Source organism: Antedon mediterranea, chromosome 10 (genome assembly GCF_964355755.1).
Source record: "Antedon mediterranea chromosome 10, ecAntMedi1.1, whole genome shotgun sequence".
NCBI classification, from domain to species: Eukaryota; Metazoa; Echinodermata; class Crinoidea; order Comatulida; family Antedonidae; genus Antedon; species Antedon mediterranea.
The window spans coordinates 14001157-14014212 of NC_092679.1; the positions used below are offsets into that span (position 1 = coordinate 14001157).

At 32.4% G+C, this 13056-nt stretch overlaps 2 protein-coding genes across 2 annotated transcripts; both read right to left on the reverse strand.

Annotated features, from left to right (window-relative positions):
• Positions 1-610: 610 nt before the first annotated feature.
• LOC140061262 (uncharacterized) lies at positions 611-4896 on the reverse strand. Its single transcript, XM_072107770.1, has 4 exons — positions 4820-4896; positions 3551-4036; positions 1390-3181; positions 611-634 (listed from the first exon to the last, which is right to left on the reverse strand). Exons 1-4 carry the CDS (start codon positions 4894-4896, stop codon positions 611-613), a joined length of 2379 nt encoding a protein of 792 aa, XP_071963871.1.
• Positions 4897-7730: 2834 nt separating this feature from the next.
• LOC140061180 (uncharacterized) lies at positions 7731-8774 on the reverse strand. Its single transcript, XM_072107670.1, has 2 exons — positions 8712-8774; positions 7731-8488 (listed from the first exon to the last, which is right to left on the reverse strand). The coding sequence occupies exons 1-2, from the start codon at positions 8715-8717 to the stop codon at positions 7985-7987; spliced, it is 510 nt and encodes a 169-aa protein (XP_071963771.1). The 5' UTR covers positions 8718-8774; the 3' UTR covers positions 7731-7984.
• Positions 8775-13056: the final 4282 nt, after the last annotated feature.

Consider the following 13056-nt stretch of genomic DNA (forward strand, 5'->3'; position numbering starts at 1 on the left):
GGATGTGGTCAATAACTAATTATCGAACTCAATTTAATTAGTAAACAGGGTTACATCTGGTGGTAAAAATCAGTACCGAAAGTACGAACCAACTTTATATACCACATCGAGTAAACATTCTAGAAATAACCCGCGATTTACCGAATTTTGCCCTTACGTAAATTTATATATAGATGATATAATGCGGATGAATATCTATAGAAGAAAGGTGCGCACTTTTCCATTTATTTGAAACCTGTTTAAATTATCCGTGGATGCATTGTTTGCATCGTTAACCCGATTAGCCTCATAGCTAGGAGGCCCATCACTGTATTTCTGTTCAGATCGATCTGCATCCATTTATTTATTGGTACATACTAGCGTTATTAGGAGTAATAAGAGAGGCGTAGTTATAATAATAATAATAATATTTATTCGGTCATCAATGTAAAAATAACCAGGAATGAGAATAGGCTAAAGCCCAAACAGATTCTGCACTCACTCCATACAATACAATCAGTTAAAGATAAAACCATATACAAGAAAAATACAAATAAATTATACATAACATGAAATATAGTGTTTTGTTAGAGCAGCCTTAAATATTGAAATTGTTTGTGAATCTTTTATGTCATTTGGTATTTGCTCCCATAGTCTACGAAAGGAAACAAATACAGAATTATGAAAAGTATTGCCTTTCGAATTCCAACGTAAAAGCCTACCCGGACATCTTTCACTAGTTTTAATATACTCATTGAAAGAATGGGGACAGTAACCTTTCAACACCTAAAATCCTCATGAAAGTCTATGTAATTTAAACAAGTCATCAATAGATAATAATTCAAGCACTTTCAACCTATGAAAATAAGATGTGTCCCAGGAACCTTCCTTTCTAAACATTATTATCCTTGTTGCTTTCCTTTGTATACTTTCTATTCTATTAATATTTGATTTCTCAAATGGTGCCCACATTAAACAACAGTAGGTAACCACTGGAAGTAATAGAGCTTTGTATAAGTTCAACATAGCTAACCAGGACATATTTTTACTACATTTTGAAATAAAACCAAGCAATCTGCTTGCTTTACAACATATATAATTAACTTGTGTATGACAAGACAACGAACTATTTACATAAACACCTAGAAATTTGAATTCTGTAACTTTAGGAATATTGTCTGATTCTATGGTATAATCCCAGTTAACTATCTCTTTACATCTTGTAACATGCATTACGGCGCATTTGACAGGATTTAAGGGAAGTTTGTGTACATTTGCTCATTTAGCAATTAAATCTAAATCCTTTTGAAGCAATTTACAATCATTATTGTTATAAATAGGACGTGATAATGTGTGATCATCAGCAAATTGAAAAAGTGAAGAAGAAATATTATTTACAATATCACTTACATAAATCAAAAATAAAAGAGGGCCCAAAACTGACCCTTGTGGTACCCCTGAAGTAACATTTACCCACTCTGACTTTTCTCCTCTGTAAATAACCCTTTGGCGTCTATTTGAAAGAAAATCTGTAATCCATGCATTAGTGTTTCGACCAATGCCACAGTTAATAAGTTTCTTAATTAATCTTTTATGAGACACCTTATCAAATGCAGACGAAAAATCAAGAAAAATAATATCAATATTTTTACAACCTTTAAGTTCTAAGCTCTGTGCCCATGAATGAAAAACCTTTGAAAGTAAAAGTTCAGTACTATACATTTGTCTAAACCCAAACTGATTTTCTGAAAGGATATTATTATATTCTAGATATTCCCTTAAGCGATAACAAAGAAATTTCTCAATAATCTTACAAATTATGGGAGTTAAGGACACTGGACGATAGCTTTTCATTTCGTCTTTGGGTTTTCTATTTCTTTTGAAAATAGGTACAACATTTGCATCCTTCCATTGTTTTGGTAAAATACCTTTTTGTACAGTTAAATTAAAGAATGTACATAAAACATTAGCCAATTGTGCCTTACATGACTTTAAGAATATTGGAAGCAAACAATCAGGTCCTGGTGATTTGGATACATTTAACTGTGAGAGGGCATAAAATACCTCAGGCATCACAAAGGGTTCACATTCAAAGTTGGTAAGACAATCTATTGTATCCAAATCACAATGCTGATCATTATCTATGCAAAAGTTGTTTACAAATTGTGTATTGAAAAGATTAGCCAACACCTTAGCATCAGATACCATTGTGTTATTTATCTTAAAGCTAATAACATCTGAGTCATTTTTTATAGACCTTATATACGCCCAGAATTGTTTTATATCAGTTGTAGCTTTGTTTGAAATATTTACAACATAATCCCGATGGCTACAATATATTGACTTTTTTAATTCCCTGCTACAAGATTTGAATTTATTTATGCTTTCTTCAGTTCCTACTTGTTTAGCAATTTTGTACAACTTTCTTTTCTTTGTGCAAAGCTTTTTGATTTCTGGAGTTATCCAGGGAAAAGATTTCGATTTTTTACATTTCCTAGTTGGTACAGATTTTGAAATTGCAAAATTGATATTACTAGAAATACTTTCCCATATATCACTAATATTGTTATATTGAAAACAATTCTCCCAATTAAAATTATCTAATATAGTCTGCATTTTTGAAAAATCAGCCTTTTTAAGAGCATATACAATTTTAGTTATGTCCTTAGCACGTTTATATGACACTTTAACAGAGATCTCAACTGCTTCATGATCACATGATTCAAAATTATAAATTGTACGACATTTTTCAATCAGTAGTGGATTAGAAACAAATACTAAATCTAAGAAATGTCCTTTACTATCACGTGTAATATACGATGGTTGTTTTAAGACTTGAACTAACCCAGTAGAGTTTGTTGCATCTAATAGACCATTCGCTAGGCTAGTTAAACCACTACTTTTATCTACCTGTATATTATTCCATTCAATATGTATATTAAAATCACCAATAAGCGAAACCCATTTGTACTGAGTCATTTTTCTTTGAACTTTTTCTAAATTTGTGTATAAAGCATTTGTGTATTGAATATTGGAAGATGGTGGTCTGTAATATACACCTATAAGAATTTTTCCAATACCAGTGTAACACTCTAACCACAATAACTCCAGTATATTATCATTTAGTTCATGACACTCAGATGGTTGTAATGATGTTTTTACAGCAATAAGTACTCCCCCACCATGTGAGTTTCTATCCTTTCTAAAAACTATATAATCGTTATTAAATAGTTGACTATCATAAATGGAATTGTCAAGCCATGTTTCTGTCATAGATATAATATCATAAAATGAAGAATTAAATCGAGAATTTATATCATGCAACTTATTTTTAACACTTCTTACATTGCAATAGAATATATTTAGCTTTTTGAATTTTGAATCTATCATAAAATCACTTTGGTTTACATTATTACTTAAACTATTATCATAAGTACATTCAGCATTAATTTTAGCATTAGTAATAGTAATTGGTTGTGAAGCATTAACATTGATTATATTTACATTTCGTTCTTGATCATTTAACACCATTAAGTTCGTGTCGGCTATATCTTCTTTGCCAATAACTCACTTTCGCATGTCTTGAACTTGGCATAGCTTTGCTTTATGTCCACTCTGCTTGCATTTCCAGCAGATAACTGGACCTCCATGCCGACACACTCTATGTGTATGTCCACTTTCGCTACAGTAGTGACATCGAACATTCGCTGATTTTGTGCGCTCTTGTCTCTTGACTTGGAAGAGAATAGACACTACTTTATTTATACTCTTTATCAGTGTAGATGTTCCATATTTGTTAAGGTGGAGACCATGGCGTGTAAACTTGGAAGCATCATATCCTTGATCGGAAGAGAATGCCAGAGTGTGGTCTATAAAACAATTTCCATAAACTGATTTCAGCATCTTATTTGCTTCTAGCACTCTCATATTTATTTCTGGATCATCCAAACGCGGGCAAATACTTGAAACATAGATGTTACCAGATGTTTTATGCCTCAAACGAACCATAAGATCATTGAAATCCTCTTTTAACTGATCTAATTTAAAGTTCAGCTCACTACAATAGAATAGAATACAGTAGTAATATACTAGGTTATATGCTAGCCTAGTATGCTTTTATTAAGTACTTCGCTGTAGATAAGATCATTCAATTACACAACGTGGCAAGCCATGATCTCTACTAGCTGGACTACCCTAACGCTGTTTCTTGTTGTGATATGTGCTAGGCCTAGGCCATCCAATCAGTCACAATTTGTTCTCCTTTTATTAACTTTCCTTTTTGCAAACGTAACATCGCCTGTCACTGATCTACATGAATTGAGAAATCAGTTTACATATTGCAATAATAACAATGTATCCTAAATAAAAGCTGATTTCTTAACCTACTCATAATAATTACACAGATACTGTACTGTATGTTGTTGTTAATTACTTAACACGTTCACTGCCACGGCGTATTTATACGTCAAAAATTGCGTGTCGCTACTTGCCAAGACGTAATACTACGTCAAAATCGTAGCACTTTTGTATTGTATGTAGAATCGCTGGCAGTGGTGATTGGAACAGGAATTATCGCATGGCAGTTTATGAATGATGTACGTAAACGATAATCTAAAAATAAATGTCATATGTTTGTTTGTGTTTATTCCCTCATGCATTGAATATGGTTGATACGATGGCGCCCTCACACTCAATATAATCATCTCAAACATGTCATAAATTGCGCTAATAGTAAATAAAAATAATAAAGGATGAAATGATTCAGTGTGGTTTACTGTTTTTATCTCTCGATGATAGGTTTGACCGATTTTAGCGCGGAAAATCCCCGACGTATATTTACGTTCCTGGCAAAGTCAATAAAATTGTTGGACCATTGCCAGTGACGTATTTATACGTCTCAACGGTTTTTCCCGCCATCGTATTTTGAATGACATCATGATAGTCTGTGACCAGATGTTACACTTTCAAACTGTAATTTAATATGTAAACGGGACTTGGCACTGGGACAGAAATTACGGAAAATGCCTTGGCAGTCAATGTGTTAAGGTGTATTATTTAAGGACCACAGAGTGATAAAATAACTAAATTCTATTGTAAAATGAACAACATGTAAAAAAGTAGAGTGAATCTTCCCCGATATAAAGCGGTTTCTATTTTTATTTAAATTTGTATTTTGAAAACAATTTTTAAATTTTTAAATTTTTAAATATTAAAATATTAAAATATTAAAATATGTTTTTTAATATGTTATTTTAAATTAAGTTTTCTTGATTTGATCTCTAAGTTCACAATTACAACCATTATTATGTTGGGAAATGGTGTGAACAAACAGTGCATGCCACTATGCGAACCTCACAAATTACATAGTGTTCAATTCGGTGAAAGGTATCAATACCAACAATGGAATCTTCTAAAAAAATGTATATCTAGTTTAAAATAAATCGAAATAGTGTATGTATGTCTGTAATACACACAAATACATAATTGGACATACATAGAAAATCCCTATCCACCAAAAATGAACTGATAACAACAAATTAATACGCTTTAATTGATAACGGTTTGTAAAAATGTCTGAGTCATAAGGTTTATCGCAAATACCTTGATTTCGCGAGACACGTCATTGCACAATGCATGATGGGAAGGGTTTGTGAGAAATAGCGCCAACCGTATAATACAAACTTTATATACTGGTGGTGGCGCTATTGCTCCCAAACCCTTCCCATTATGCATCGCTCACGCAATTTGCGATAAACCTTATTGTATATAGATATAAAATTAACACAATAAATACAAACAGTACAGTACAGCTATGACTAATGCAAACACTTTTTTAAAATGTTTCAAGAATTATCGCAGTTAGGTAACTATATATTTTATTAAATCAATCAATCATTCCATCATTAATTAACATCTTGTAAGCAATATTAGTAATATGGAATATAAAGTGAATTTACAAGATTTAAAAATGTTAATGAATGAAGTTTAAAAAGATAAAAAATGTGATAAGAATGATAATAATAAAGATTTTAAGGTGATGACATGAAAGATGATATTATTGTAGTGTTTACGCCACAAAAGAGAGAAAAACAAGCTCTTATTTATGCGTATTGTTCTTTAAAAATAGATCTAATTTACAATGGTATTTCGTAAGTACAAGATCAAGACTTATTGATGTATTGTATATGTCAGTAAAATTGACAGATTACAAAATGGTTCTTTCTATAATCTGAATCTGACTACAGTATCATACAGTGTATGACCTTCTTATATATACATACAAAATATTCTATAGTCTATACATACATACATTATACACAATGGCAATGATATACGACTATTTTTACCCTACGTATCAACATGTTGTTTTCTCTTTTTTTCACATTCTTTGATATTCTTTTTAACACTAAAATTTGATAATTCCGTCATGACACAGTAATAATGGTAATAATATAAACATTCTAGACACAACCAGGTGATACTTTCCACACTGGAATAATTTAATCAGATTTATAATTCTCAAAGATTTTTAGACTAACTTAAAACAAGCATATTTTATTCCTCTTTCATTACTATATTAAAACAAATTGAATATGTAAAGTTACAATGGAAAACTTAACAAAACTGGCTATTACAACTGAAAAGTTAAAAATGTTATTTTATCTTTTTTTTTTATCTTATACTATACAATAACAAGAGTTATGGTATAAATATTACCTCATTATAAAAATAAAGCTATATTATAATATTATTTTTCTCAATGTGTGATTCTTCAAGGTCATCTTCATCGATTTGAAGAAGCAGTGCTCCACTCACTTCTGTCTGTTTTGAATTTCTTCAAGAAATCAACTGAAAACGAGAGCAAACAAATAATTTAATATTAATGTATAAGCAGTTGGCTGAATATGGTGGTTTGATATTCCTACATTTACATTATAGGCCTTCAATAAATATCTCACCAATTACGACTAGCATGATAGAAACATTCAGCATAATTAGGATAACGGGAGTTATCTTGTGAAGTAAACCAATGACGTCATCTTCATTGAAACTCTGATCCAAGTTTATGATCTCCCCAATGGATAGATTGACAACTATAAAGACAAGAGTCAACAATTTGAATCTCTGCTCTGACTTCTCTTTCATTGGTTCAAGGTATAAGTGCAACACAATAAATATGACAGTAAAAAATAGAGAGTAAGACAAACTAGAGGATACGTCATCTTTCAAGTTTGCAATGAGTGCCAACAGAGCCTTGTTGTACAGCTCAAAGGATTCCCAAAACCAACATGTTTGCTTGTATTGTCCACAAAAGAACCTTCCTCCAATAATCCACCCTTTCCTCTGATTTTCTTCATGTTGATCAAAACGTACATTTTTATAGTATAGCATAAGAAATATGGCCAATGGAAAACCAATAATGAATATTAAAGCAACGTAAACAAGTGTTTTGTTAGTTTGATACGATAAATAACCTACTGTAATATATAATAATAATATTCATTAGTAGTTTAATGACAAAATGAGTAGCATTAGCATAACAATTGCTTTAGAGTGAACATTACCTATTATTATTGAAACCAGATGGAATTGTGTTCACAGTTATAAACAGTTACACCAAAGAAAATGCATCGGTTTCGCTTTTGTTTTAAAAAAGTTTGAAATTATGTGTCTTGAAAGTATTATTTTGATCACGTGATGCCCATACATGTTTCTTTTCATTCGGACCATCAAAGCTTTGAATGGTCGCTGTCATCCACTGTCATAATGCGAAGTTAGACTATGCTTTAATTAGGAATTATAATACACTCTATATATGAATACATTTAGTTTATTCTGTGACAGTACTCAGTTCGCTGCCATGATCACTAAAACGAAACTTGGCTCTGGGTTTTCACCACGTTCTCGGAATACATACATCATAAGAGTAACTTTCTATCAATTAAATTTAAATCATTAAAACAGTTTCTGATACTTTGAATTCCTATACCACTGTTTTGTTTGTCTATTGCCTAGATCCTTTGTAATTTCGACGTAAACTGCTGCTCTGATTTTGAGGTCGTGTCATGTCTGGTGGTCTTGGTGCTGTTTTTGAGGGTTTTGCTATTTTTCCTGTGGCATTTATTGATGGTAATGTCAAACTAGTATGTTCGTCGTCACTGGGAAGACGAGTTGCAATCAGACGTGGTGGGCTCAGTTGTGGCCTATTTGTTAGTCGTCTATTTGGTGGTTGCTTCCTCGGAGCTTGCTTATCTGTTGCCGTATGTGGACCAATGTTATTCGAGGAATGTCTTGCAATTTTAGCATTATCAAGCGAAGGTCTGCTTCCTGGAAATACGGTAGCAGTACGTCCGACGCTTCCATCTGAAAGTTTGTTTCTTGTATCAGAAGTGTAGCGGTTTCCCATCTTTTGACAGAGGACTAGATTTACCAGAAAGTTCAACCATGTCCAGAAGACTTCTCTCGTGCTGCTTCTTTCTTTGAGGCTTTCTTGTATACTTGATTGAGTCTGCAAAGTAAAATTATAAGTTACACTTTTAATTAGGTCTTGTTTCATTTCCACCCATTTAAGCTAATGCATAGTAGACTGGTTTGACTACATCTCAAAGTAAAAATATTTTGTTACACTTTTAGTTTCAATCTAAACTAAAGCACGGTGGACTTGTTTGACTCCATATCCTACATATTAGTGGTAGCCTACATGGTTCTGAATTGGGAGACATGTGCTTTACCTTCATTGTTAGAGAATCCTATTTTAGATGACATCAAGTCACACACAGAAGTGACATCTGAAGGATGCACATCAAAGATCTGAAAATCTGTGTTTGATCTATATCTACGATCGTCAGATAATCTATATAAGAAGACATGGATTTATAAACTATAATATTGGTCTAAATGATTTCGGTACAAATAACTAAATACGGTTATGTATGTAGGCCTATATTGAATTGGCGTGTAGTGTACCTAGGCTAAAAAAGCATTGATACAAAACATCGTTCAAAAAATGTTTCAAAACACAAATCTTTTATCTATTTATTTAATTATACATGCTATTGAAATTTCATTTAGACTATAATTTAGTAACTTACCGTTTGTTTTTTCGTGAATCCATTAGTAAATTAGTGAAATATTTTCGGAGAAATTGTAAGACATTGTAAGTTTGTTTGCTTTTAGACGTTTGTATGCTGTAGTAGTTACTATACTAATGCGAAACGTATACAATGGCAACAATCACGCGCTGCGCGCGTTACCATGGCTGGAAGTGGGAGCATGCGCATTAATGCACTGTAATCTGCTGTGATATGATGTGTGGCAAACAAGTATGACATGAACTTACATTGTTATAAATAAACAAGACCATATACATGGCTGCAGTCGCGTGTGCAAATTTGAGTCAGTGTTTACCGACCGACCGACCTACCAACCGATCGACATAGTTAGCTATAGAGTGGCGTTTGCACGCGATTAAATTAAATAAATAATTAAATTAAAAACATTTATATTTGCCTCCAAGTATTAATATCCACTGTCAAAATAACGAAAAAACATGAATATGAGTTAGTGTTTACCGACCGACCAACCGAAATTGTGAAAATGTTAAAAAATGTTAAACAAATTTTAAAAACATTTATATTTTCCTCCAAGTATTAATATCCACTGTCAAAATTACGAAAAAATATGAATATGAGTTTGTGTTTACACCGATCGACTGACCGACATAGTGAGCTACTAAAAAAAACGAAAGAAATATGAATATGAGTTAGTATTTACCGAACGACTAACAGACCGAAAAAAAAAACATTTTTTAAACATTTATATTTGCCTCCAAGTATTAATATCCAGTGTCAAATTAAAGAAAAAAATATGAATATGAGTTTAGTGTTTACCGACCGACCAACCGACCGAAACTGCTAAAAATGCTGAAAAATTGTTTTAAACACTTATGTTGGCCTCCAAGTATTAATATCCAGTGTCAAATTTAAAAAAAAAATATGATTATGTGTTTAGTGTTTACCGACCGACCGACCAACCTACCGAAATTGCTGAAGATGTAAAAAAATCTTGAAAAATGTTAAAAAACATTCATTATATTTGCCTCCAAGTATTAATATCCACTGTCAAAATAACGGGGACAAAATATGAATATGAGTTTCAATTAAATAAATAACCGATTAGCAAACGATACAGTACGGTAGTATGTTGCTATGATTATAATTATCATACCGACTAACTGCTATTTATTTGATATAATACAGATTCCATCGATCAATATCTAATGTAAAGATCGTGTATGCTTGCTTTTTTACACGATCATACAATGGAGTGTGTGAATTTTGTTACATTAAAACAAATTTAAAAATGTATAATTAGTAAAACAAAATAGCATTAAATTTAGAGAGGATAAATTAGTTTGAAAGTAGAAAATACTGGTTTCATTTCAAGATACAAAATCTACTTTTAATAGGATAGGGGTTAATGCCTAGTTTCGATGTAAATGTTGTATGACTTATGAATTCTATCGGAATGAGATCGAATGAAAATCAATATAAAATAAATACTTACCGTTTGTTTTTTCGTGATTCCATTGTATATTTGTTAGAATTATTTCCGAGAAACTATAGTATAATTGCTTATGATTATAATGAAGTTTTTAGAATATGTTGTTGCTAACGCTATTTACGTATACAATCGTGCGTTACGTGCATTGCTAAAGAGATATTTGATCATGCTCATTATTACATTGTGTTCTCAAATATACCTATCGTTTTCACTTATTTTCTTAATACCGTATTCATTCGAATAAACTCTTCGGGGCGTGTATTGCTTTGGAGGGTTTTTGGAGGGTAGGGATATTCGAGGGAGGCGTTTATTCGGGGAAGGCGTTTATTTTTTTGGGTGTATTATGTACAATCAAATAAATTCCCCATAGATATGAATAAATACAACACAATTAATATCGAGAAGTTATAAAATATAAATAAAAATATAGTAAAAACTGGGGTTATTCGAAGGGAGGGGAGGTAGGCGTTTATTCAAATTGATGTTCTATGGGGGTGGAATCTCAAAATACTCAATAACAATTTTTTTTCACAAATTTGTTTCAAAAAAAGCTCAAACAAAATACATAAATATTTAAGGCCGTCTGAACATTAATTTTAGAATCGAAATTCGTAAATTGGTTGTCGCATGGCAATATTTCAAAATGCATAACTTCTTTTATAATTCAAAACAGGCTATATTATAGTGTAAAATCTATTTAAATTAGGGAAGAATGAAATTTCGATCTGCCCTGATTTAAATATATTAACCTATCCATCATTCATACAATGTTGAGTTGTATGCTTACCTCCCTGCGGTTGTCATTATATTAATTGCTATGAATTCATCTAATCAAAACAAATTTCTAAAAATAAAAAATCGAGAATGTAGTTTATCTTGTGTATAACATTTTATTTTCAAATAACTTCATATTAATTCAGACCTTTAAAAAATTATGCAATCATGTGTAGAAAGTATTATTTTGATCACTTGGTGCTCATACATGTTACCTTTTAGTCGAATCATCAAAGTACCAACTGTCATCATGCGAAGTTAGACTATGCTTAGTCAGGAATTGGGATACACTCTACTTATGAATACATTTAGTTTATTCTGTGACAGTACTCAGGTCCTTCGCTGCCATGATCATTGGAACGAAACTTGGCTCTGGGTTTCATCACGTTCTCGGGGTACATACATCTTGAGAGTAACTTTAAATAAATTGAATTTAAATCATTAAATCAGTCTCTGATACTATGAATTCCTATACCACTGTTGTGTGGTTTGTCTATTGCCTAGATCCTTTGTAATTTCGACGTAAAGTGCTGCTCTGATTTTGAGGTCGTGTCATGTCTGGTGGTCTTGGTGCTACTTTTGAGGGTTTTGCCATTATGCCTGTGGCATTTATTGATGGTAATGTAAAATTGGGGTCTAGGGCAACTACCCCCTGGACAACTACCACCCGTACAACTACCACCCGGACAATAACCCAATGAACAATCACCCTCCTAGGACAATCACCCTCCTAGGACAACTACCCCCCGGACAAGTACCCTCTTAGGACAACTACTTCCTAGGACAATTACACCCTAGGACAACTACCCCCTAGGACAACTACCCCCTAGGACAACTACCCTCTAGGACAACTACCCTCTAGGACTACTACCCTCTAGGACAATTACCCCCTAGGACAATTACCCTCTAGGAAAACTAACCTCTAGCTACCCACTAGGAAAATTACAATGGGCCCATAGGACAACTACACCTTTGGAACAACTACAAATTAACAAGCTGCTTCCTTTGGTGCAAATTGTATTGTAAAATCAAATTGTGTGAAGAGAGGACTATGAGGGCGTTGTACCACACTATACATTAACAATATTTGACTTGAAATTATTAAAATATCGACGTATGTACCTAAGATTTGTAGTCTATTTTGTAATAAGTGTAGCGATATTTATTTATTTTTAACTTACAAACTATGAAAAACGATTTTCTTAATTGGCGCAGTTAGCTATGTTTTCATAATAGGAAGACTAAGAAATGTATGAACCTGTCAAACGGGGGAGAGAGAGATTGATTTTCAAATCGTCTAATGTAATCAATTGATTAATAGTGTAGTTTTTTTTTTAATCTAAAGTAAAATTAAGAGTTTTTTTTTGCTGTAGAATACGAATTGGAATAAAATGAAATAAGTAGAAATGTTTCTTTAGGTTCTAAAAACGTGTATCGTCCTGAGGAGTGGGGAAAAATGTAAAAAACAAATCAATTAAAGTTCTTCTATAAAGTAGTAACAGCCAAACCAATATTCCATTATTACTGGACTAGTAGTGAATGTATAATGTCATTAAACAGCATGACATAAGCTGTTACAGTAAACATTTGTTTTGAAAAAGAAAAAAGAGAACAAAGTCGGGCCAATTTTACCGATATTAAGGGGCTGCTCCAGTCCCACTATCTTACAACTACCCTCTAGTCCAACTGCTATGCCCCTAGGACAACTACCCCTCTAGAACAACAACACTCTCTGACCAA

Bases quoted from the DNA above. Each gene is read 5' to 3' on its own strand.
- LOC140061262 (XM_072107770.1), bottom strand. From the start codon at position 4,896: ATGGCGGGAAAAACCGTTGAGACGTATAAATACGTCACTGGCAATGGT. The intron at 4,037-4,819 runs GTAAATATACGT...ATTCTATTGTAG, and splicing joins TTATTGACTTTGCCAGGAAC to TGAGCTGAACTTTAAATTAG. The intron at 635-1,389 runs GTAAGTGATATT...TTCCTTTCGTAG, and splicing joins CTCTTTTATTTTTGATTTAT to ACTATGGGAGCAAATACCAA.